The sequence below is a fragment of the Coenobita brevimanus genome, chromosome 70, assembly GCF_032717465.1.
Source record: "Coenobita brevimanus isolate Jiangsu-jjx chromosome 70, ASM3271746v2, whole genome shotgun sequence".
Taxonomy (NCBI): domain Eukaryota; kingdom Metazoa; phylum Arthropoda; class Malacostraca; order Decapoda; family Coenobitidae; genus Coenobita; species Coenobita brevimanus.
In genome coordinates, this window is record NC_137023.1 from 39,374,585 (window position 1) to 39,401,807 (window position 27,223).

Genomic DNA, 27,223 nt, shown 5'->3' on the forward strand with positions numbered 1-27,223 from the left:
CTGTAGAGGTTGTGTATATATCTGTTTAACTCTATTATTTCCTCGTCAGGTCCCCATCTGAGCCCCGTGGAGGAAACACTGCCTGAACTACCTGACACCGGCTCCACCAACACCACCACACCCACACGTGAGTTACTTGTTAATTCGTCTCTTATTTACCTGGTTACCTGTGATTCTTATGTAATCCCCCTCTGATTTACTAACCTGCCCCCTATTTTGTCTAGTCCTCCTGTTGTCCATCTGTAATCTACCTGGAACCCATTATTAATTCACCTGTTTTCTACCTGCGATTCACGTATTTTTCCTGTAATGGACGTCGTGTTAATGGCTAGTACTTCTCCCTTGCCCCACATTTTTCCTCTTGTTCAGCACTTTCTCCACCACCTTACAATAGAGTACCCTCCTAGACTCCACAATTATTTATCCATTTTGTCCACATATTACCTCTTGTTCTTCAGTCTTTTATCATATTTTGCCACATGTTCTCCAGTCTCTCCACCTCCTTCCATTACAGTATCCCTCAAGAATCCACAGTTTCTTGTCCACCCTCTTCCCCACACCATTATTTTTGTCAACATTCGCTTCTTGGAGCACATATTCTGGTAAATATTGCAGTTGACAAAACCAACATTGTATTATCTTTTCTCACTTAATGTTTTTTTTTTTTATTTCTTTTAGCATTTGCCAGTATCAACAAGTCCTTCCCACATAACCCTTTCACTGCGATGATATGTTCTTGATTTTATTCATGCTGTTATGTAATAAGATATACAGCTGAGGATTATACTTGAGTAGCGATTATTGAACGCCGTATCTATTGCCTCCCATTTGAAAAGTGTGCCGCTAAGCTTAAAAAAAAAAAAAAAGGGAGGAAAAAGTATGTGGTTACCAGGAATAATATGAAAAAAAGTAAAACGTTTGTGAGTAGCAGGATTATAAAAACAAAAAAATGTTCTCGTACAGAAGGAATTTACCCCCTGAATCCAGTGACATATTTTAGTTCCCTCTTTTTTTTTTTTTTCTTTTTTTTTCTTTTTTTTTATGTGGCCGACTCTGGACAAAGGCTTTAGGGCCTATTTCTCGGGGGCAGTGAGCTATCCCAAGGCCCAGTAGTCCTCCTACACCTCCACACGTCACCACTTCGGCGCTAACACCCACCATCCATATTGAATACATGCTGGGGCTGTCTCATACAAGACTGGTGTATTGGTATTAGCGGGGGTATTTTTACGACATGTCGGCGGGTCATGTGGTAGATCAGGAAAGTTTGCTTTTTAGGAAATTCAAATCCTTAAACTGTTCCCTGCCCCAGCCGGGATTTGATCTTGGGTCCATTAGGACTGCAGGCCGCCTCTCTGCCGATTCAGCCGCGCCATGTGTAAGTCACATCGGAAGGGCTTCTCATATTGGAGGGCTTAATGAAGGCTGTATTTAACCTGATCGACTCGAAAATTCTGACCTATAACTGTATGTCCTAAAGCTGTATAAAATCATCTACATATGGCATAAATAAAATGAAAAATTACATGAAAAAAAATCATCTCATTGAATGGGTTACGTATTTTCTTTAATATATGTTGCACTAACTTCTCTCTCCCTTCTCCCCTTTCTCTTCCTTCCCCTTCAGATTGCTGCCTGCCCGCCAGGTCGCGAGGTGAGTACGGTACCACCATTTAATGTCATTTCTATTTTTATTTACTTTATCGCTGGCGTGATTGGTGTGTGAATGGATTTGTGGCCCATTTCACTGGATTGTCTGTTGATTTTTTTATTTTTTATTTTTACGGTACCCCTTTCGTGTTTGTGGATTTTACCTACCTCGTGATGAAAAAAGTGATTTAGATATTATTGTGACGGTGCTTTTGGGGTGATAATGGTGGCGGTAGTGGTGAGAGATGATGGTGAAGATGACGTTGGTGATGATGGACATATTGATGCTGGTATTGTTGGGGATGGTGAAGATGGCGAGGGTGATGATAGGTATATGATGATGACGATGGCAGTGATGGATGTAATGATGATGGTATTGCTGCTGATGATGATAAGTGCCTCTCTGGTCAGGCTGCAAACCATGGTCAGCGGGGGTTTTTGAGGTTGCCCATTACCTCTTCCTTGTCAGTTTTAATTTGCTTGTGACACACGTGCATACTGTTGTCAAAGTATATCGACGTTTGGAAGAGTGGTGATGGGGCGTGGAAGACTGGAGCAGGGTTAGGAGGGTGAAGGTGGAAGAGTGGAGTAAGGGTACAGAGGGGTGGGTGGAAGTGGAAGAGTGATGTGTGGGTACGGCAACATTGAAGGAACAATGTTAATAAAATCATGGGGGTAGTTATGATTGAGAGTACGTCCACGGATTGAAAGATTAACTGCTGATACATATAATGAGGATAATTAGCGCTTCGTTGATGTTATACAGCACATTTGGATCATTTGGATATCAACTTCATTAACCCCTTGAGGACGAGAAAGGATTTATTATATTATTCCTGCCACCCCAAAACGGCTTTATTCGACGTGTGATCGGTCACTGTACTAAAGGAGTGTCATTTTTATTTATTTATTTACTTGCTTCTATGTATTTTTGGTCAGTAGAGTTTAAAAGGGAGAGGAGTGGAAGACTTAAATATTATAAAGATGCCCAGATTAGACAGAGATTGTGGCCCCGACCCTGATGTTAATAGGACAAGTATGAAAGTACTGCATAAATGCGGGAGCTTCAGAGAACTAATAAGAGGGTTCGCAAAAATCTCAAAAATCTACGGAACTGAGACACCTACTTTCCGAAAAAAATATTGGGTGACAGACGAACGGAGAGAGAGAGAGAGAGAGAGTCACACGACAGATTGTTCAGATGGGCTCGTTCCTAGACTTCTATAGCCTATCTCTCTCTTATAGGGTAGATTTACTCGATGGTTGTTTGGGGAGAGAGAGAGAGAGAGAGAGAGAGAGAGCAGTATGAGTGAAAAGGAGATAGAGTTGGATTGTGAGTAGAGAGACAGGGGGAGAGTTTTAGTACAAATGAATAGATGGAGCAGTATGAGAGAGAGAGAGAGAGAGAGAGAGGAATGAGCACAAGTCGAGAGAAAACCAAATTAAGAAAGTTACAAGAGTGTTCAGGAAAGAAAAACACTGTCACATCCTCCTGCCCGTCCTCTTCAGAAGCTTCGCCCAAACATCCAAGTTTTGAGTGTTTAGAGAGAGCGAGAGAGAGAGAGAGAGAGAGAGTTGGAAAAACGGGGGGAATAAGGGGGAAAGGAAATGGGAGCAGTTTGAGAGAGAGAGAGAGAGAGAGAGACTGTCACTCCCTTCTCTTCAGACAGCGGCGTCCAAACATCGAACTTTGGGGAAGTGGGCCATTCTTTTGCGACCTGAGAGAGAGAGAGAGAGAGAGAGAGAGAGAGAGAGAGAGAGAGAGAGAGAGAGAGAGAGAGATGGGATGGACAGGGAATGGGTGAAACAAAAGAAATAGACATAGTGATGAAAGGTAAACGAGAAAATAAAAAATTTACAAAAAATTATAACAGACCTATTACAGGGACATGATAATATGTGTTCACTAAATACATTACATTTTAAAGCGCCAAAACTTTAATAATTTAGTATAGTAGTTCATTGAAAAAAAAAATCCTTGAATTTTTACCATAAACTCGTTACAGTTTGTTTGTCATGTGATATTGAAAGTACTTGTGCTGACTGTCATGAAATTGAATACTGAAGTGTTGCATACAATTCACAGTTGCAAATTCAGCGTAATTGGTTCAGAATAGTGGAAAGTGTGAGTGAATTGCCGCGATGTGCAGGTGAGAAAGTGTGATATTTCGGGTCATGTGAATAAAACTGAGTACGCGAAGGTGTTGTTGAGCACTTCATTTATTGTCGGTCTGTCTGAAGTCACACATCTTAATCCATTATGGGGTGGCCACGAACAAATCACCTCCATATCGTCCTGTCCCCTGCCATCACGCTGCCCTCCCCTAAACTCACACCCCCTTCTCTCGCATACCTCTCCAGTCCTTATTTTACGATGGTCAGTATTAGAACACCTGTGAGGATTGATGATGGTTAGACTGCATGCTACTTTATAGAGCGCAGTTAGCAAAGAGGTAAAAATGTTAGACGTTGAATTTTCCAGTATAGGTATAAATCATGTATGAAAAATGGGCGCTGTCATCCCTTCTGCGATTTCAGGTGTAATTAAAAACAGCCCATCTCGTATTAACCTCTTCAGCCTTTGGACCTCATTCTGTGTGTGTGTACTACCTCATGGAGATTTTTTTTTTTTTTCGTAGCACTTTGGATGTATATGGATTAATGAAGGCGAAAACTTTTAACCCTTCTAGTTCGAAATACAAAAAAATCTCGATTTCTTTTAACAGGCAAAATTACACCTCCATACACATCCTCGGACTAAAGAGGTTCATGGTAGCCTGTAAAGTAGCGGAAATATTGTTCAGATTTCACTAACGATGCATTACTTACCGATAGCCTATGTACTTGTGCTGAGTTTTTTTTTTTTTTCCCTCCGAGATTTTTCGTACCGTACGGGTGAATTTAACAAAGGGTTGGAAGTGGCTATAATAATAATAATAATAATAATAATAGCGTTATGCATGAGAACAGAAATAAGTGAATCAGGAAGATAATAGTGAGATTTTCAGTTGTTTGTATTTTCTCGCGGGAAAAAAAAAAAAAAAAAAAAGTTTGTCATTAGTGGATGAGTGTTTTGCGCCGCAGCTGTACGAGTATGTCTTCCGCGCTTGATGTTAAACGTTGGTTGGGGCAAGAGATGTAGCCCAGAGAATACCACTGTGAGCTTGAGAGACTTTCTTTTGTGTGTGTGTGTGTGTATGTGTGTGTGTGTGTGTGAGGGGGGGAGATAATTAGTGCATGTTAACTTTCTTTGTGAATCCTGGCTGTGTGTGTGTGTGTGTGTGTGTGTGTGTGTGTGTGTGTGTGAGAGAGAGAGAGAGTGAGAGAGAGAGAGAGAGAGAGAGAGAGAGAGAGAGAGAGAATGCTAGTGCTTTTGTCAGAGCTTAATTGTGGTGGAAAGCTCTTGAATGTGTTTGAAGAGAATAAAAGTGGAGTGTGTTTAGGAGAATGTTTATGTGGGTATATATAATTCTCTCTCTCTCTCTCTCTCTCTCTCTCTCTCTCTCTCTCTCTCTCTCTCTCTCTCTCTCTCTCATGAATGTGGAAAAACTCGTAATTGTTGAATACTTCCTTTAATTCATTTTCCACGAATTTGCGTAGAAAAATGATGATGGTTTAGTCGATAGTGGTTGTTGTGGTAGTGTTGGTTGTGGTGGTAGTGCTGGTGGTGGTGGTGGTTGTGGTAGTGTTGGTTGTGGTGGTAGAGGTGGTGTTTGTGGTTATGTTGTTTGTGGTGGTAGTGGTGGTGGTTTTAATGATTGGGGTAGTTGTGGTTATAGTGTTTTTTGTGGTAGTGATAATTGTAGTGGTTATAACAGTTGAACTAATTATTATGCCGATCTTCTAGTAGTAGTAGGTTGTTTTTATAGTAGTAGGTTGTGGTGATAGAAGATTGTGGTGATAGTAGTGGTGATAGTGGTGATAGGATGGGTTAGAATAAGTGTCCTCACAACACCACAGATTCCACCCTAATAACATGCCTTTATAAGAGTGCTGGTTAGTATGCTAGGAAGGGATGATGGTGGTGGTGGTAGTAGTAGTGTTAGTAGTGATGATGATAGTATTGGTAGTAGTACATTAATAGTGGTGGCGGTAATTGTTAATGGTGTTGGTGACAGTTGTAGTAGTGGTGGGGACGTTGGTGTTAGTAGTAGTATTAGCAGCATTGTTCGTATTGATAGTGGTGGTGATAGCATGGATGAAGTAACTATCACCACAGCACCAACGAAAGTTCTAATGTTAGCGGTGATAGTTGTGGTGATAGCATGGATGAAGTAACTATCACCACAGCACCAACGAAAGCTCTGATGTAAGTGGTGTTAGTGGTGGTGTTAACATGGATGAATTTGGTGTCTGTGAAGCTTTAACACTGATAACACATCTTTATGCCCCCCCCCCTCACCACCCCACGTGTTAAAGGTCACTCACTTCCCCTCTCGTACTCTTCCCCCTTGTTTTCCCTCCCTCTTCCTTCTGATTTCCATCTTCTTTAATTTTTTTTTCTCACTCCTTCCTTCTTCCACTTTCTTGTTTCCGCTTCTTCTCTCTCACTTCCCCTTTCTTTTCTGCCCTTTTCTCTACTTCCATCTCTCCATTTTCCTCTGGCCTCTTCTCTTGCCACTCTCTTTTTCTTCTCTTCTCCCGTCTCTTCTTTCCTTCCCCTCCACTTTTTTCTTCCACACCTCTGTCTTCCTTATCTTTTTTTTCTCTGACCTTCTCTTCCCGTCTTATCTTCGTTTCTTCCCCCTTCTGTTATCCCTTCTTCTCTTCCCTTCTTCTCGTATCTTCTCCCTTCTTTTCTCTTGTTTTTTTTTTTTCATTTTCTCTCCATTATTCTTCTCCCCTTTTCTACTTTTCTCCTTTTTATTTCTCCTCCTCCTCCCCTTCGTCATCATCATCATTATCATCATCATCATCCATCGTTGTCGTGGTCGTCGTCGTGACTATTCTTCCCTCACATTCCACTTTCTTTCTTGATACAGCCACCTCATCCTCCCATGTCTATGTCCTCCTTCCTCTCCCCCCTCCTCCATCCCCCTTCCCCATTTCTTGTTTCTTCCATTTCACCCCATCCCTCTTTCCATCCTCTTCCCTCTCTCCTCTTCCTGTTCCTCTCCTCCAGCACGCTCTTGAATCATGCCACCTCCTTGATTCTCTCTCTCTCTCTCCTCTTCCACTTCCTCCTCCTCCTCTTCTTTTATCCTTGCTTTCCTTTTTCCGTGTTTTCTTTCTCAGGTCTTTCCTTTTTTCTTCTTGTTGTCTTTTTGTTTTCCCTCGTGCTTAATTTATCTTTCTTTTTCTCTCTTTTCTCATTCTTTCATATTGACTTAAGTTGTTTTTCCTCTCACATTACTTTTTTCTCGTATTTTTCTCGTGTTTTCATTATGCTGATTATCTCATGCTATTTTTGTCCTTGTCCTCCGTTCTTTATTTCCTTTTTTCCATACTATCTTTTTCCCTGCGTTCCGTCCACTTTTTTTTTTCCTTGTTTTCATTGTTACCTCATAATAACCCTGTCTCTTTAATTCTGCTTTACTTCTGCTATTATTCCACACCTTCTCACACCTTTTAAACCCACTCCCTATAATCCCTCTCACCTCACTTACCTACCTGCCTACCTACCCAGACCACATAAGCCGTGATGATTCTCCCTCCCCCTCCTCCTGGATTTGCTTGTTTGAATGCTATGTTTTTTTTTTTTTTCCCCAGTGATTTGCTGTTTCCCAGGAATGTGTAGCAGTGTGGGAATGTTAGATCCATCGTACCCTACCTTGCCCTGTCCTACCCTGTCTTCCATTGCCCTATCTTTCCCTGCCCTGCCCTGCCTTGCCTTGCCGTGTCTTACCTTGTCGTGCCCTTCCCTCTCTTACCCTGGTTTGTCCTACCCTTCCTTGTCCTCCCCTGCATTACCATTCCCCGTCCTGCCCTTCCTTGCCTTACCCTGTCTTAACTTGCCCTGCCATACCTTTCACTTCCTTGCCCTGCCCTGCCCTATTATCCATTTTCCTGCCTTGCCCTGCCCTGCCATTCCTCGCCTGCCCTACCTTTCCCTTCTTTCCCTTGCCCTGCCCTACTTTTTCCTATCTTCCCCTGTCCTGCCTTGCCCTTCCTGGCTCTTCCTTATTTTCTTTTGCCATGTTCTACCTTCCCTTCCCCTGCCCTCACCTCCCTGGCAAAATGGGTCTGCATTAGGGGAAAATCTGCATAATGAGAGGGAGGAAATGGAGAAAAGAAGGGGGGAGAGAGAGAGAGAGAGAGAGAGAGAGAGAGTGACCATGCTGATAAGGAAGGAAGGAAGAATAGGCAAGAGAGTGAGAAGACATGGAGAGAAGAATGTGGAGAGAAGAAGGGGAGACGGACGGAAGAAAGTAATGAGAGAGAGATAGTAACCAGAAGAAAAAGCAACTGATTGAACAAAGGAGAAAAGGAAAGAAGAAAAAAAAAGAAAGGAAATACTTGAAGATGTATAAAAAGGAAGTAGAGGAAGTGAAATAACTAGAAATGAATGAGTGAAGGAAGTATCAATGTATGAAGGAATAAGGGAAACTGGGTAATGGGAGAAAGGAGGAGGATGGAAGAGGTAAAAAGGGGAGACATTAAAAAGAAGAGTTAAGGGAAGACTTCATTTTTTTTGGTCGAAAATGAAATTATGCATCAATTTACATGAAATTTTACTGGATAATAGCTATATTTGGCAAAATTAATCCCTGAGCTTTATTTGCAAATGATTAATGTAATCACTGATATTATTAAAATGATTATATGTTTACTCACTTAGGAGCAGTAGTCAGTGAAAGTTAAGTTAAATATATTAAGATTTTACTGATTTTTTTTTTCTTCATGTATCGTCCAGAAACTTTCTACGTGCTTGAGTAGGTATCATAGCTATTATCCAGTAAAGTTTCATGTGGATTGACGCATAATTTCATTTTCACCCCCAAAAATGAACTGTCATCCCTTAAAGGAAATGGAAAACGGGAGACTGACGGGAGGAAGGAAACAGAAAACGAGAGGATGAAACAAAAATCAAGAAGACTGGGAAAAAAAAAAATAGAGGTAGAAAGACAGGAATGAAGGAAAAGAGGGAAAGGAGGGGAGGGCATGGAAACAAGGACTATGACGAATGACGGGAGGAAGGAACCAGAAAAAAGGGAAGGAAAATATGAAGGAAAGAAGAAAACTGTAAAAGATAATAGAAAGGCAAGGAAACAGAAGGAAAAGAGAAGAAGAAAGGACGAAACAAGGAAAATATAAGTAAGGGAGGGAAAGGAGAGGGAGGAAGACAAGGTAACGCAAAGAGACGAGGAGGGAACAGGAGGAAAATAAGGAAGAAGGCCTAGGAATGAAGGAACAGGAGGCGAGACCAAAAAAGGAAGGAAGAAATAGCGAAGGATATACGAGAAGGAAAGAAGGAAGGAAGGAAGCAGATAAAAGCTAACGTTGGTAAATGAGTAATAAACTGTTTATATTGAAAAAAAGGTTACATAAATAGGAGTGAGAGAGAGGAGGAGGAGGGGCTATACTGTATGTGTATGGCGGTGTAAAGTGGGAAAAGGCCAAAGGTGAGTGTGAGCGTGTGCTTTCTTGTCAGTGTGTGTGTGTGTGTGTGTGTGTGTGTGTGTGTGTGTGTGTGTGTGTGTGTGTGTGTGTGTGTGTGTGATGAAAACAAGAAGAGGGGAAAAAGGATTGTTTGATGTAAGAGAGAGACAGACAGACGGACGGACGGACGGACGGAGGGGGGAACAATACCCCAGCTTCGCCAGACGCCTCGGAACCTCCTCATTTCCTCACATTGTTATATTCTCCCCCCCTCCCCCCCTCTCTCTCTCTCTTTTCCTTTTCTTGAGTAAAAGGTGTAAGGAATGAAAAAGAGAGATAAAGGAGGAGTAGGCGAGAGAGAGAGAGAGAGAGAGAGAGAGAGAGAGAGAGAGAGACCATCACGTGTAAAGTTGAGGGGTAGTTTTGAAAGCAACCTAGAGGGAACTGCCCCTTAGAGACTCCAAACTTCGCTCGCTTATCTTCAGAGAGAGGGAGAGAGAGAGAGAGAGAGAGAGAGAACTAATATATGTAACCTTGGACATAATTATTGTACTTTTCTTCTTTTTTCTTTTCTGTCAATAATTTCGTGATCTGTCATTTCTTTCCTCACTCAGTAATTTCTTGACCCGAATGAATTACTGAACGCCTAAAACAATACTCCAGCCCTTAAATAAGACTGGCTAATTGGCCGTCGGGATATATGTATTTGACAATTTCGAAAGTGGGAAAAAAACTATTGACCAGAACTGTACTGCGAACACGGTACACCCCGTAGCCCTCTCATTACGTTGACACTTATACGTTTTGAAATTATACTCTGGTTACTTTTGCATTTCTGTATTTGCTCTAAGAAGGATTGCTTTAAATTATTACAAAGAAGCATTTTTAGCCTCTACACTTCCCTGACGAATCATGTTTTGGTTTCTGACAACTTTGAGGTAGTTGTACTCATCTTAAAAGTTTTTTTCCTTAACTGATAATGCAACAAAGACGCTCCAGTTAACCCGCATTTCGGTGACGATTTTTATTCTGCACAGAGAGAACCTTTTCATGGTGAAGAGGTGATATTTTGAGCCATAGGGTGAAAAGTTTTATAATACTGTTCTCCAAGCCATATCTCAGAACTTATAATATTCTGTATGATGTAGCTCTTTAATGTAAAATTGTCCATCAGTCTGTATCCCAAATTTCCCAGAATTATATGCCGTTCAGTAAATAAAAAATACATGGATAAATAAATAGACAAAAAAAAAATGAAGAAAAACGCCTATCTGGTGCCATTCCATCGAACTGGTGGGCAGTAACTTTTTTTTTCTTTCTCTTCTTCTTTCCTTTTTTTTTTTCTTTTTTTTTTGACATACCCCACCACTTACATCTGGCATACCGATTTTCATTTACTGGCATCTTATAAGGACTTGCCGTTCCCAGCCCTAACATCCAGGACATTGGCATTTAAGATACTGCCGTGTCGCGTATTACGCTAAAATATTGTCACCCTTAATATCTTCCTTACGATGACGTGATACCTCATTAAATCTTCTGACAGTTCCATACAACTTAGGATACTTTTTTTTTTTTTTTTTCAACTACTGTAGAAGGATGATTATTGCCTACATGTTCTTAAGACGAGAGATCACCCCAACGATGCATATAATCGTCTTAAGAAATAGGAAAAGAAAATACGTCCTTAATCTGAATGGTTAAGAACAGTAACACATTGTCTTGATGGACGTGATGCACTAAGATCCAGGGTGTATCAGCGAGTATATTTACATCCTGGAAAGTATGCTGAAAATATTACTGTTAAGGACATCAAGCTGTGTGTGTGTGTGTGTGTGTGTGTGTGTGTGTGTGTGTGTGAGGGAGAGAGAGTAGACAAATAAGAGAGAGAGAGTGGTAGTGGATGTGCGAGTGTCCGCTGAGTGGGTAAGTGCTAGCTTTTAACGCCAGACACTGAGAAAGAGAGAGAGAGAGAGAGAGAGAGAGTCAGGGAGGTGTCATGATTCAAGAGCGTGTTGAAGGAGAGGGGAAGAGGAAGGGGAAGGGGAGAGGGGGATCGAAGAGGGTGGGGGTGAAAATTGAAGAGAACAGGAAAAGGGGAGATGGCGAAAGGAGGGGAGGGAGGGTAGTAATGGGGGAGGAGAAGGTTGATATAGAGAGATAGTGAAATGTATGGGAGGAATAATCATGAGTGGGTTGTGTAGGAGGGGATGAAGAGGAACAGGAAGATACAGGCACTTCGGTGCTGGATAGAGATTGCTTCTCTTTTGTGTCATTCTTACGACACTGTTTCTACTTCATTCTTACGCCGTTGTTCACTGCCCCTGAGACTGAATAGGTTTTTCACTCATGTTGATGTACGCAGTTAGAGGTGGATTTTTGCCCTGCTGTGTCTGTCTTGTAGGACTGAAAAAAAAAAATGGGGGGAGGGGATCTTGGGTTTGTATGTTTGTCTCTATTGATTACAAAAACATTTATAGGGGGTGGATGATCTTGTGCTCGTATCTGTCTCTATAAGATTACGGAAAAGACAGAAAAAGGAGGATGAGAAGGACGGGTATCTTTAGTTAGTGCTTTTGTCTGTCTGTAAGATAACGGAAATATTATGGAGGGGAGAAGAGTTATAATGTGTTTGTTAGTCTTTATGTTTGTCTGTTTGTCTATGAGATAAAAAATAAGGGAAGGAGGAGAGGAGTTTAATAATATTCTCCCCAGTTTGTTCTCGTTTCAGTAGGTAAGATGTAAAACGAATAAGGATGTTCATGTTGACACTGATATGAAGTTAATTATTTTTGAAGGAAGTACGCTGAAGAACAGACACACTGGCATAGTTGCGAGCACATGATAAAGGAAATCTTATCTTTGCCCATTAGCAAGTACTGGGTCGCGTCTGTTTAATGCGTAACAGTGGAGAGAGAGAGAGAGAGAGAGAGAGAGAGAGAGAGAATATAGGAAGCAGGGGAAAACGTAACTCAATAAAGCAGGTTATGTAAATAGAGATATTTGATTAGAGTGCTGACGAACCAAGTGTGAGAGAGAGAGGGAGGGGGGGTAAGGTAGTGTCTCGTGATTGATGTGTTGGCAACTGTACCCTGAAGTTAGTCCCACTATAAACCAGAGTGAAATACTGTGCGGAATCAGCCTAGCGTGGCGGGGGTACGCGTGGAGCGACCTTAGTGTTTATTTCCCGTATTAAGATTTAGGTATCTATTGTCGATTCTTTTTTACTGGGAGGAGATTTTGTTTTGTTTTGGTTTGGGTTTGTTTTTCATTTTGCAGCGTATTTCCCGAAGCTCAGTGGCCCAATAAGACAATGCTATTACGGCTCTCCATCTTTGCCATAGCAGTTCTTCATGACTAGTACCATATTTTAACGCTAATTTCCTGTTACGACTCAGTATTTAAGACGGATCGGTGGCAGTTTTAGGCCAAGTTGAACAGAATACATTGGTTACTGGTGTCGGAGTGGCCGCCCTCCTAACTTGGGACGGTTTGATTCTTCTACAGGTGACTTTTCTTTTTCCCATCATGCAAAATGTTGCCTGGGACGTTCACCGATCTCCTGTCCTTGATATCCCCCTAACGAGCTTGTTCCGGAGACTGCTATCCTGTATGAACGTAGGAAATGGCGTTAGGATAATGGTGAGGTCAAATTACTGCACATTCTGTTCTAAATACTTGGACTGAACAATAATGGCGAAGAACATTTAGACAGAAGTAAAATGATATGGGATGAACAAGAAGGGAGCGAAGAAGGGTGATAGAGTATAATTAAGCAGAATTGAGCAAGGTTAGGCGGGGTGAGGTAGGGTCGAGTGAGGAAGGACAAAAAATGCGAAACAGAGAAAGGAGCAGGGTGTGAAAAGAAGGACAAAAAGGGTGAAATAGAGCAAGGAGCAGGGTGTGAAAGGAAGGACAAAAAGGGTGAAATAGAGAAAGGACCAGGGTGAGACAGAGAGGGTGAAGCAGACTAGAGAAACACAGGACAAAGACTGGGACAGAAAAAAATAAGTAAAATCAGTAAGGAAGAACAAAGAAAGACCGAAAAATAGCAAATGTGAGTGGGGTAAAGCAGGGTGTGGTTAGGAAGGGTAGGGTAAAGGAGGGTGGGGTAAGGCAGGGTGGGGAAAGGCAGCGTGGGGTGAGGCTGGATAGGGTAGAGTAAGATAGGGTGGGTAAGGCAGGGTGGTAAGGAAGGGTAAGGTAAAGGAGGGTGGGTAGGGTAAGGCAGGGTAGGGAGAGGCAGAAGCGACTTAGGCATGACAGGGTTGCCACGCCTAGTCCCGCAATGGCAACAGTGGTGGACCCTGCCATGGAAGCCTGCCAACTCCCACCGAACCTCCTTTCCACCATGGCTTACTCGCACCATTACCATGACTCCCTCATTTTACCCTCACCATTAGTTACCATTACCATTAGTTACCATTATCATTGCCATTACCATAACACCCACAGTTTACCCCCACCATTAGTTACCATTACCATTAGTTACCATTATCATTGCCATTACCATAACACCCTCCGTTTACCCATACCTTTAGTTACCATTGTAGTTTAAGATGATGTGTCTGCCATTACCATCATCATTTCCATCGCCATTACACTGATTTTTTTTTTCCTTTCTTTACATTTAGATTCGTATTTTGCTCATGTTTTTCCAGTAATACCGTTCACCTTCACCACTATCAGCCCTATTGACCTGTCGACACACTTTTATTGTGCACGAGAGAGACGTCCTTGGAATGATTATTAACATGCAGTATAGAAAAAAGTAACATTGGGAAAATATTAGAGAGAGAGAGAGATTAAGTGACTGTCATCTCAAAACTGACATTTTTAAGCCAGTCTGCAAACATGGTGCCTATAGAGAGAGAGGAAAAAAAAAACAAATAAGTAAATAGAGGTGTGCATTGTGTATAATTCGTGCAAATGTCTTGTTTCCTGTTAATGGCGGGTGTACTCGTTATACGGGAATGAGGGGTTAAAGGTCAAGCACGAGTCCCCTCCCCCACCTCCCCCTTTGTCTGTCTGTCTGTCTGTCTGTCTGTCTCTCTCTCTCTCTTTCTCTCTCTCTCTCTCTCTCTCTCTCTCTCTCTCTCTCTCTCTCTCAGCCGGAAGCCACTTGAATTTAATCTCGGACTATTTTCAGCTCTGTCTGTTTTTAATTCCGGGTCGTATTATAGGAAATAAATGAAAGTCAGGTTATCGATTTTATTAACCGTTTTTAGAATCGTGGTTTTGTTTCTGCGTTATATGGATGTGTGTTATTGTTTTATTGTTTTTTTTGGTAGCTGTAAGAACATTTGGTATATGTATATATATATATATATATATATATATATATATATATATATATATATATATATATAAACGCAATCCATCTGTCTGTCTATATCTGTCTATATAATCTAATGTATATCTGTATCTATCTACATACAGTATATCTACGTATCAGTTGATCTCCCTTTATTTACTCATGTTTGTTTACTTTTGTTATTTGTCTCATTTTTATTCTTTTGACAACATTCTCTCTCTCTCTCTCTCTCTCTCTCTCTCTCTCTCTCTCTCTCTCTCTCTCTCTCTCTCTCTCTCTCTCTCTCTCTCTCTCTCTCTCTCTCTCTCTCTCTCATATTGACGTTCATCACTGTGTATGCTTGTGTCAGTACGGTATGTAGCAGTATCCAGCCATCTCCAGTATGTGTGTAAGTATGTACGCCGCTGCCAGGACGTTATCTATATTCTGAGTAGCCATATCTATTTATATATCTACCCCATTGTCTCTCTGTGCCTAACCTACCTACAGTATGTCCCTTTATCTGTGTTTATCACTGGTTGTCTAAGTACCCATCTCACCATGTCTACAGTAATCTGTTTATCGTCATGTCTGTCTATTTATGTATTTATCTGTCTGTCTGTCTGTCCCTTCATTCGTCCGTCTGTTTATCTGTCTATCTATCTCTGTCTGTCTATCTGTCTACTATCTATCTGGGGCTGGCGGGTTTGCTACAGGGCACAGGAGGAAAAGCAAAAGTTTGTTTGTTTACCATTTACGTGTCGGGTCACGGTGGAGAGAGAGAGAGAGAGAGAGAGAGAGAGAGAGAGAGAGAGAGAATGACAGGCCAATAGGAGATGGGAAGACAAACGAGGAACGTGATATTAGGGCAAGAAGAATGGAAGGAAGATTGATGGGAGGAAGGACAAAAGAGGAGAGGAGAATAGCAGGAATATCAGTAGGAAACGAAGATGAAAGTGGAAAGCTGAATAACCGAAGAAAAAATAAATTAGAGAAGAAAAGGTAATGAAAGAGAAATAAATAAATAAGAGAAGGACAGGTAGTAAACTAGGAAATAATGAATGAGAGGAGGAAAGGTGTTAAACGAGGAAAAAATAAATGAGAGAAGGACAGGTATTAAACGAGGAAAAAAATAGATGAGAGAAGAAAAGGGAACTGGATAAATATTAGATAACAAAGGAATGAAAGCTTAGCAAAGGGAGAAGGAAAGGATTGGAGAAGGAAGGAGAAGGAAAGGAATAGAGAAGGAAGGAGAAGGGAAGGAAGGAGAAGGAAAGAAATAGAGAAGGAAGGAGAAGGGTAGGAATAGAGAAGGAAAGGAATAGGGAAGGAATAGAGAAGGAAGAAGAAGGAAAGAAATAGAGAAGGAAGGAAAAGAAGAGGGAGGGAGAAGAGGAAAAAAGGAGAAATAAAAGAGAAGGAAGGAGGAAGGAAGTTAGGGAATGGTTGAAGAAAAGGAATACGACAGAAAGTAGGAGAACGAAAGAAATAGATACTGGAAAAATTAACTAAACGAGGGAGGAAAGGAAGGGGAGAGTTGAAGAAGAGAAAAAAGAGAGGAGAAGGGAGAAAACTGGTGGTTGTAGGAGAAAGAGAGGAAAGGAGGAAGAATAATAATGACGGAAAAAGAAGGGGGAGGGGGAAGGATATTAGAGGAGGGATAAAAGGATATAGTTATAATAGAGAAACAGGGAGACGGAGGGAAAATGGGGAGAAGAGGAGAATGAAAACAAATAAGAATGAATGACAAAGTTAGAGAGAGAGAGAGAGAGAGAGAGTAAAGTCAGCGTGACAGACATGATTGCAGGAGACAGTGTTTGAAAATTTGGGGAAGGAGGTCAGGAAAGTGAGAAAGAAAATGGGATAAGTTAGAGAAAAGAGTGAAGAGTAGGAGAAAATAGAAGAAAATTGAGAAGACAGGAAAATGGAGGACTTTGTGGTGCTGGGGTTAACTTTAGCATGATGATAGAATTCCTGTGTGCAACAGAGAGAGAGAGAGAGAGAGAACGTGCGGGCATGTATTGCATTGGTTGTATGGAGGTGGGGGGGTTCTCCACAGGCTAGTGTTGTGTTGCTTTATTTGCTCGCTTTGTTCGCGCCGAAAATTAATTTACGGAAGTGTGGAAACTATTTAATGTATTTCAGGCCTTCTTTTAATGAAACCCTTTGATGGTAAATGCCTCCCACACCAAAATATAATCATGCAGCGTTATCTGCTGTGTAATCCTGAGTACAGAAAGAGTTTAACCAGCCACCACGAGAGGTGTGTTGCTGGCTGGATAAAATAATGTGACGGCAGCAAGGATTAAATGCAAAATGCGTACAGGTAAAGGAGTTTACAGGCGAGGTAGTTTCAAACCTGTTCACTGCCAGAGAGGTCTCGACTAGATTATTAATATCGCGTGGCAGTTACAAGTATGATGTAAGAAAAAAAAAGCGACCTGGCACTGCAAAGGTTAGTGCATTCAGTGATTTGATGAAAACTGGGCAATATCACGTCACGCAGTTGAGAATCTAGTAAGTTCCTGAGTCTATTTCTTCTCTTCCCTAAGGCCTAGCAGCTCTCCTACCAGCAGTAGATGGTATCACACATTGGCATGCTGCCACTGTATAATACCTGCATTACCCGCTAAATTCATGCTGGAATTGTCTTATTCAGGACTGGTGTGATGGCAAAGATACTTTTACTAAAATTTAGATCCGAGGCCTGTTCCCTACTTCAACTAGACGATCTCGGGGCCTCACAGTCAGCAGTTCACTCCTCTACCACTTCCTCTCATCATTAACGAGTGCATTTGCGTGCAGACCACACAAGAGTGGAACGAGTTCCTCATTATCACCATTTGGAGAGAGTGGGATGTTAAACAAAATTTGAATAAAGAGAGTCTTCTCATCTCAAAGAGAGAGAGAGAGAGAGAGAGAGAGAGCTCATCTCGGGTGCAGGTTGCGCCCTTGTTAACTTACCTCGGATTCAGCGCACACCACAGCAGGCTAAATAAAGCTTTTGTGTGAAAGTATAACATTATTATTATTATTATTATTATTATTATTATTATTATTATTATTATATTATTGTAGTTGTTGTTGTTGCTACTAGTGTTATTTTTATTATTATTAAATTTAAAGATTGACTTGATATTCCCCCCCCCCTTTTTTTTTTAAGTTTTCCATCTCAAATTTTTTATACTTTCAGTGTTTTTCGCAGAGCCTCACACTTTACACAAAATATAGTCACATTTATTTAGTATGTCATTATTATGTATTGTTTCCTTTTTCCATCTACCTCAAGTTCCGCGTAATTTCGTCTATTTTCAATATATATATATATATATATATATATATATATATATATATATATATATATATATGTGTGTGTGTGTGTGATTTATACAGTAATACATCTATAAATATTCGTAATATACATATACGTAAATCAGCATTCAGTAATTTCGCTTTTCTTTTCCTGAATTTTATATTTATAAAAAAAAAAAAAAACTCTTTAGTTTGGCACATTTTCAATTTTGTAAGTATTAGAACTTTTTGTTTACCATTGCCCACTTTTTTATTTCACGCGAGATCTGCAATCATGGCGCAGGGCCTCGTTAATATCTAGCAAATTTTGAGCCCCGGGGTGTAATTATATCCGGGGAACGAGGAGGGAAATAAATGTGTGTGTGTGTGTGTGTGAGAGAGAGAGAGAGAGAGAGAGAGAGAGAGAGAGAGAGGATATTACTTCCTGGGCTTTATGCAGCGTAGATCGCATTTCTGTATTTGTGTTTATATTTTCTGTCTTTTATATGTTCGGTTTTCATTTTCAGAGGTCTTCCTGTGAGACTCTCTCTCTCTCTCTCTCTCTCTCTCTCTCTCTCTCTCTCTCTCTCTCTCTCTCACACACACACACACACACACACACACACACACACACACACACACACACACACACACCTTGCTTCAATTCTGTCTGTCCTCCTCTTCCACCTCTTCCTTCGTTTCCACCTGCATTCTTTATTACCTGGCTGCTCAATGGGAAAAGAAAAAGATATCCTCATTGCAGGATTCATTTGACCTCTTGGCCTTCCCTTCCTCGCCAAGCTTCCTCTTTATCCTAACACCTTCCCTTCTTCCTGTTGACTTGCTTAGTTTTCATACCTCTGGCGCTGGAAAGGGGATGGAAGAGTTACAAATACACTCCCATGACCATTTTAGTAAGACTGAGAGCTCTTAGGTTTAAACAGGTCCCTTATTTTCCGTGTAAATTTCTGATACGTGGCAGATAGAGTTTGCCTTGTCTTTTACATCGTTGCAGATTACCGCCCTATAACCTGGGATGCAGGCTAATCACATCCAAAAATTATTGATGTTCCATAATTCACTGTCAAAATTTTAGGCTTTCATATATGCCCATTTTCCGCACTCAGATTAAATATTACCGTGGTTAGCATCTTAATGACTCAAGGAATTAGCCAGTGTATTCGCAAAAATAAAATACAGTTGCCCCGAACGTGAGAGTGAATGTAAGTTATCAGTTTTCTTGTTTTTTTTTTTCTTGGATAACTCAGGGAGACCATGACAAAAATTATGATTGCCAGAGAAGAAGGAACAGAAGCGAGAAGGAAGGAGGATTGAGAACGAGAGAAATGAAGACGAGAGGAAGGGAAATAAAACAGAGGAATATGAGAAGAAATAAAAAAGGGGAAGGACACTTAAAAAGAAGTGTCGAAGAAAGTAAAGGGGAGAAGTAAAGGTAAAGAATGAGGAAGGGAGACGAGGCAAGCAGAGGCAAAGAATAAGGAAGGGCGATAAGGAGAAACAAAGAAAAGGAAGGGAGATAAGAAAAGCAGAGATAAAGAAAAAGGGAAGGGAGTTTAGAAAAACAGAAAGAAAAAATAACTAAAGGTAATAAGAAAAGCAAAAGAAAGGGAGGGGAGGTAAAGAATAAAGGAGAAAAGGGAGAGAAAGAGAAAGGCACGCACAGCTTTAAGGAAAACATCACTTTAAGAAGGAACCCGCAGGAATGGTCAAACTTGGCTGAGAGAGAGAGAGAGAGAAAAAAAAAAAAAGAGAGAGAAATTGAAGTTGAAATGACGTGAAATAGCAAGGAAAAATAGATAGATAAAAGAATATAATGAATACTGATGAAAAGATATGATTTGAGAGAGAGAGAGAGAGAGCGAGAGAGAGAGAGAGGGGAGCGTTGATATTAGATTTTACTCCTTTGCATAAGAATCCCGTATAATGTAGTGGTAATAAGCTTTTTTGCGGATGCTTTTTCGTTCCCAGCTTCGCGGGAGGAGGTTCATTCTCTCTCTCTCTCTCTCTCTCTCTCTCTCTCTCATGTATCTGTATTTTACCCATCTCTGTCTATCTGCCTATCTTCCAGTCTATCTTTATTGATCAGTATCTCTATATCTGTCTGTTTGTCTAATTGTCTGTCTGTCGATCTGTCTGTGTATGTATGTATGTATGTATGTATGAGTCTGTAAATGTATCTGTCTGTGCCTATGGATCTGTTTCTGTCTGTGTATATTTGCATTCATTTATCCTTCCATCTCTTTCTTTTTTGTTTATGTTAGTATATGGATTTCTGTGTTTTTTCAGTTATATGTGTAATTTTTTTTCTTATTGCTTCTCTCTCGCTGTCTGTTTATCTCTGTTTATCTGTCTGCACATTAGATGGAGACATGATTTATTATTATTATTATTATTATTATTATTATTATTATTAATTATTATTATTATTATTATTATTATTATTATTATTATTATTATTATCATCTGTGGGTTGGAACTGATGATTTCCCAGATTAAAGTGCTAAATGGATGGAGGTTTGACTTACTTCTTAGCGAACACTTGTTGATTCATTTGCTTCCCTTCTCCACCCCTGTTCTTTTCCTTCTATCTTCCTCCCCACTTGTCTCCTTCCCAACCCTTCCCTTCGGTTTTCATGTACATTTCCCCTTCCATCAACCCAGTCCTTCTCACCCTCTCTTCCCACCTCACCTCTTCTCTCGCAATATCCCTCCCCCCATCTCTCCGCTTCTCTCACTCTCCTCCCTCTCCTGTTTATTTTTTCTTTTCAAAAACCCATTCCATCTTTCCTCCCCACGTCTCTCTCTCTCTCTCCCTTCCCTTCCGTTTGCCCTTTATACTTCCCCTATTATCCTTCCTCCCTACCTCGTTGCTCCCTTCCCTACTTTTCTCATGTTTATTTTTCCCTCCGCCCTTTTCCCTCACCTCCTCTCACCTCTCTCGTCCCCCCTCACCTCTTAAATTCGCAGTAATTAAACTTTTATAATGGTTCTCTGGTGTTTGCGCTGCCCAGGGGATAAACGCCCCCTGGTTAAAGTGGCCGAGATAATGAGGGAGCCATCTCTCTCTCTCTCTCTCTCTCTCTCTCTCTCTCTCTCTCTCTCTCTCTCAAGGAGCCCAGATAATGAGGGGGACGTTCTTTTCTTATTTCTTTCTCCTCTTTCCCTCCCCACTACAAGACCTTTTCAACTTTTTTTTTTCCTACCTCCAGAATATGTTATGAACCTTAGGAGAGACTTAACATTGGAGGAGTCAAATATATTCTTATCTAGCCTTCAAATATACTCTATGTAGTCTTAGGTAATTCGTCCACTACAAAGTGAAGTAAATTGTCTGGTTGAACGAAGCATGGTATAGCGTTTCGACTCTAATGATATACTGTTTATTTTGTTTCTTTTATTCATAACTACGTTTGTCTTTATTGCGCTAAGGAAGGACTTTCGAACTGGGTAAGGTTATTGAATTCTATTTCCATTCCTCTCTGTTCCTTTCCTTTTCGTTCTGTTTCTTTCCTTTTCTTTCAGTTCGATTCCGTACCTTTCCGTTCCTTTCCTTTCCTTTATTTTCCATTCCGTTCATTTCCTTCCCTTCCAGCTTTTCCTTTCTGTTCCTTTCGTATCATTTTCCCACATCTCTCCTTGCATTAGCTTCCTCCACACACGTATGCCAAACACAAACACTTACAAACACTTCTTTTCCGTAATTTGATTGTTGCTCATTGTCTCCAGTGGGAACCCGTTTTAATGAATATATTTACACACACACACACACACACACACACACACACACACACACACACACACACAATGTTTAGTTAGGAATGCGATAAAGGTGTGTGGTATTGTGGTGAGAGTTCCTAGATAGAAGAAACAGAATGGCAAGAAGTGGAATTAGAGAGAACAGTGGAGAAGGGAGGTGGATGGAGTGGAATGGAAGAACGAAATATGAATGGAAGGATAAAAGGAATGATATTGAGAGAAAATGTGTAATGTGTTTGGGAAAGAGAAAGAAGAATGTAAATTTTAAAAACGGAGAAGAAAAACTGCTGCAAATTCCTCTAAAAATGGATAGATGATTTGGAAAGATTTGCGAATTTTTGGGAATGAAAAAGGATTTGGGAAAACGGCAAAATGTCAGGGTTGAAAGTGCAAAGAATTTCAAACGAATGAATGATGAGTGAATGAATGAATGGCTTATTTCACTAGACAGGCTTTATTTTTTTGTTTATTTATTTATTTATTGTTTATTGTGCTTTCCTGTCTCTGTGTTCCTCCAACCCCTTGAATTATTGGAAAAGACGTGGGATCCTCTTCTTTTCATCCATAAGTCCTCAGTGTTATCTTCCTTCCTTTCTTTCTGTCCTTCCTGTTTTCATTCATTGGTTCATTCATTCATTCATACATTCGTTCCTGCCTTCCTTCCGTACTTCATTCATTCATTCATTCCCTCCCTCCCTCCCTCCTTCCATCATTCCTTCCTTCCTTCCTTCCTTTCTTCTTTCTTTCCTTCCCTCCCCCTCTTACGTTCGATTGTTTTGAGAAAGTCAGAAGATAAAAATGAGACAAGGGAGAAAATAATGGAAGCAGATAAACGATAAAGGCGGCGGTAAATATTGGGCCCGGGATATGAGAGAGAGAGAGAGAGAGATAATCTATTGGAAAGGGGGAGAGAAAAATAGGAGAAAAGCTTTGATAAGAAAGTGGTGTAAAGTCTCTGAGTGTGACAGGGAGGGGAGGGGAGGGGAAAAGAGGGAAGGGGTTTGAGAAAGGGAGGGAAGGGGATAGGAGAGAGAAGTGACTGGGAGGAAGAGGAGGGAGGAGAGGGAAGAGAAGTGAAGGAGGGGAAGGAAAGGAGGAGAAACAAGAGCGAAGGAGGGTGTCGTGGACAAAAGTAGGAGGGGGATAGGTGAGGAGGATAAGTGAATGTGGGAGAAGGGAGAGATTGGAGATAATAACAGGGTGGAGTTAGGGATGAAGGAGGGAAAGGAAATGTTTCAGAAGGTGGGGTTAGGGCTGAAGGAGGGAAAGGAAATGTTGCGGAAGGTGGGGTTGGTGGTGAGGGAAGGGAAGGAAATATAGCAATAGGTATAGTTAGGGGTGAAGGAAGGGAGGAAATGTTGCAGAAGGTAGGATTAGGGGTGATGGAGGGGAAGAAAATATACCAAAAGGTGTGGTGTGGAGTGAAGGAGGGGAAGGGTGAAGGGATGAGGGAAGACGAAGGAACAAAGCACAAAAGAGTACAGAGAGAAAGCTGATGTGAGCAGCGAGGCGTGTTATTTAGATCCAGGCAGTGAGTTACGGAGCAAATTCATTTTGTAATTGCTTTATCTAGGTTTTTGTAGCAGACCATGTTAGTTTGTACTCATTTGTATTTTACTTTTGCTGCTCCCCATGTTATTAAATTCAGATGAGAAATCTTACTAACTGAAGAAATTAAATTTTGCAGAGCAGAGAAAAAATCGCCAATACATCGCAAAAATAGAGTCATCAGATTGAAAGGGTATGGACAGGGACAGCAAAGCTTGAAGGCTTGTGGAATTTTTGTCCTTCCAGCTGGAGACGGTAGGAAAAAGTGAGAGGGATCATCATGCAATAGTAAACAAACACCACACACACACACACACACACACACACACACACACACACACACACACACACACACACACACACACACATTACGTGTGTGTGTGTGTGTGTGTGTGTTTGTGTGTTTGTGTGTGTGTGTGTGTGAGAGAGAGAGAGAGAGAGAGAGAGAGAGACTAACAGAAGGCAATTTGTGGAAACAAGAACAGACGGGGGAAAAAGATTTGGGGAGAGAGGGAGGAGAAGGAATAACTTTTAAGTCGGGTAGTGGTTCTGATGAGAGAGAGAGAGAGAGAGAGAGAGAGAGAGAGAGAGAGAGAGAGATGGGGGGTAACTTGAAGACAGACAGTGGTCTCAGTGGGGATAAAGTATGTATATGCACGCCACCAAGTCCTGGCCGCTAGACGGAGGGGAGAGAGAGAGAGAGACGAATGAAAACATGGTTTAGGAAAAAATACATGAAAAATACATGTAATTAAAGAGGAGGGAGAAACAGAGAAAAGGGAAAAGGAAGGTTGGAGAAAGAAATTTAAAGCGAAAGGAAAAGTGTGCAGGAAAGAGACTTGGTGAGAAAGAAAATTTAGCCAACACAGGAAAACCAGAGAAATAGAGGAATAAAAGGGCAGACTATGGAAGGAGAGAGGGAGGAAAGGTAAAAAAGAAAAATTGGAAAGAAAGGAAGGAATGAAATAGAGGAAGAAAACCAGAACAGAAGGGAAAAGGGAGAGCAAAGATGGAGTAGAAGAGAGGAAAATCAGAATTAGAAGAAGAATAAAAAGGGAAAAAATACAGAGAGAGAGGGAGGCAAGGAAGGAGAAAGATTTGCAAGATAGGAGGGAGAAAGAGAGAAGAGAAGAATCGGGAGAGGGGGAAGAAGACAAGAGAAAGAGTCAGAAAAGGATTGATAAGTTGGAAGAAAAGGGAAATGAAATAAAAGAGTGATGAACTAGCATAATTGGAGATCGAAGACCAGGAGAGAGAGAGAGAGAGAGAGAGAGAGAGAGAGATTGTGTGTGAGAGAAAGAGGAGAAGGAAAAGAAGGGAAAACCAGAAGGGGGACGAAAACAGAATAATTTGAGAATGGAAAGAAAATTAAAGCGAGAAGAACCGACCAGCACAAAAAAATAAATAAATAATAAAAAATAAAGAGAGAAGGCCTGAAATTAAGGAGGATTGGGCAGAGGGAGGAGGAATGAAAAAAAAAGTTCAGGAAGAAGAAAAAATGTAGATGAGGACCAGATGTGGGAGGAAAAGAAGAGGATTAAAAGACAGATTGAAGTTGAGGGACGAAAGGAAAGATTTTTTTGTTTGGTGAAAGGGAAAAAGAAAAGTTGGAGAAAAGAGGGGAGTGACAGAGAGGGGCATCACGAAAAGAAGAAGAAAACGGAGACTACTGAGAATATATTGAGATGTACCAGAGAAGTGGGAGAAAACGGGGAAAATGAAATAGAGAGAGAGAGAGAGAGAGAGAATTAATATTAGATATGCACAGTAGATCGGGATAAAAACACACACACACACACACACACACACACACACACACAGAAAATGAGAGAGGGGGGATTTAATAGGATTTATATTAATGGAGTTGCAAATCCAGTAATCCCTTATTTCTTTCTTCCCTCTTCCTTTCCTGGCCCAGCTTACAACTTGTTTCCCCGTCTTTCTCACCCCTTTCCCTGTCCATTCCCTATCCATCCTTTCCTTTCTTTTTATCCCTTTTCTCCTACCTTTCCCATCCATCTTCCTTCTTGATACCCTTAACTCCCTTTCCATTCATCACCTTCCATATTCTTCTCACTCTCTTTCCTGTTTATTCCCTCTCCTGTCTTTGTATCTCTTCCCGAACCGTATCTTCCAGTTCTCACATCCCGTCCCGTCCTCCCGTCTTCCTCGTCCTTCTCCACTTCCTCTCCCTCCCCCTCCCTTTCCCTTTCCCCGTATTCCTTATCATTCATTGACTTTCTTTCCCTTTTCCTCTCATCCATTTTCCCTTCACCTCGCACTTCTAGGCTACTCGTTTCCCTTCCCTTCCCTTCCCTTCCCTTTCCTTCCCTTCCCTTCCCTTTCCTTCCCTTCCCTTCCATTTCCTTTCCTTCCCTTCCCTTTCCTTCCCTTCTCTTCCCTTCCATGTCTTCCCTTCCCTTCCCATCCATGTCTTTCCCTTCCCTTCCCTTCACTCCCTTCGTTTCCAATCGCATTCCATTCCGTCTCATCCCTTCGGTCACCATGTATTCCCTTCCCTCCCATCTACTCTCCTTTTTCTTCACTTCCTCTCCTTTCATTTTCTTGACCTCCTCCTCCTCCTCGTCGTCCTCCTCCTCCTCCTCCTCGTCCTCCTCCTCCTCCTCCTCCTCCTCCTCCTCCTCGTCCTCCTCCTCCTCCTCCTCGTCCTCCTCCTCCTCCTCCTCCTCCTCCTCCTCCTCCTCCTCCTCCTCCTCCTCCTCCTCCTCCTCCTCCTCTTCCTCCTCCTCCTCCTCCTCCTCCTCCTCCTCCTCCTCCCCCTCCTCCCGGGTAAATTCCTCTTAAGTGGTCTGATGAAGAGAGGAGGGAGGTAAAAGTGAGAGGATAAAGTGGGGCTTAACGATTGAGAGAGAGAGAGGGGGGGGGGCATGAAGGGGAGGGGGAAGGAGAGTAAAGGAGAGATGGGAGAGAAAGAGCAAGAGGAGGAGGAAACAAAGGAAGGAGGGAAATGTAACCTTTAAAATGAAAATCAAGATCTTTTTAGTGTGTTAACTTGAGGGTATAATTAATATTGCATCTAACCCTTTCACTACGAGAGGCCAACACTAATGCTTAAGATGTATCGTTTGGCCGAAGAAAAAAGTTGTAAGGCGTCACCGTTCTGTTGAGAGTAAAAGGGTCAGCAAATGGAAGGTAGGTAGGTAGATGAACAGATAGATAATAAAGCAGAGAAGAGAGAGAGAGAGAGAGAGAGAGAGAGAGAGAGAGAGAGAGTTGGGGGAGAGGTAAATTATGGCAAAAATGTAAGATAAAAATATGGAGTTACTTAGAGACCTGAGTTAAGGAGGAGGGCGGGGCAAGATAGAGAGAGAGAGAGAGAGAGAGAGAGAGAGATCCGCGTCGCATTTTATTTATTTTTTTTTATTTGCTGAGTGAGAGATTCGTGTTGCACATTATTCATTTATTTAGTTAGTTATTGCTGAGTCAAGTAATACCCTATCCTTTTATCATATTCTTCCACATTAACGTAGGCCAGATTTTCGTTCTTTCGCAGTTTAATTTCATGTAGTTCAGTGTCCAAAAAACATATTACTGCAGCTCTGCATCCTTCCCATGGCACTTCTTCGTGACTGACATCATATTCTAGTGTTAATCTATTCTTGCAACTCGGCATTCAGGATGTATAAGTGGCAATTGTAGGCAAAGTTATAGTAAGGAGTAGCGTCACGGTTATTTAAGAAGTCTACGGTTTTGGCTACCCAGATTTCACTATGTATGCAAAGGTGAGACTGGTAGCTATATTTCTTCCTTGTCTTTCTCATTCATCTTCCACTTTCCTTGTCCTTCATCCCTCACCCCCTCTCTACTCTGCATCTTCGTCCTTTCTTCCTTTCTCCTCTTTATCTCTTTTCTCCTCTTTATCTCCTTTCTCCTCTTATGTTTGCTCTCCATCCTTTTCTTATTTCGCTTGTTTTCCCCTCTTGCACTATGCTTTCCTTTCCCCTCCTCTTCCTTTTCCATCTTTTTCTCCCCTTCTCTTTCCCACTCGTCCCCTCCCCTCTCCCCCTTTCCCTTCATTTCGTCATCTTCCTCCTTTACCTTCCCCTCTTGCTCCCTTTTCCTTTCCTTCCCCTCCTCTTCCGCCTCTCCTTTCCCTCTTAAATC

At 41.4% G+C, this 27,223-nt stretch overlaps 1 protein-coding gene across 1 annotated transcript in view; it reads left to right on the forward strand.

Annotated features, from left to right (window-relative positions):
* Nucleotides 1–27,223, forward strand: part of Mctp (multiple C2 domain and transmembrane region protein) — a 674,963-nt gene that overhangs the window by 14,723 nt on the left and 633,017 nt on the right. Inside the window, exon 2 of the mRNA XM_080277510.1 lies at nucleotides 50–127. Within this exon, the coding sequence (XP_080133636.1) occupies nucleotides 50–127 (78 nt within the window). The remainder of the gene's footprint in view (nucleotides 1–49; nucleotides 128–27,223) is intronic.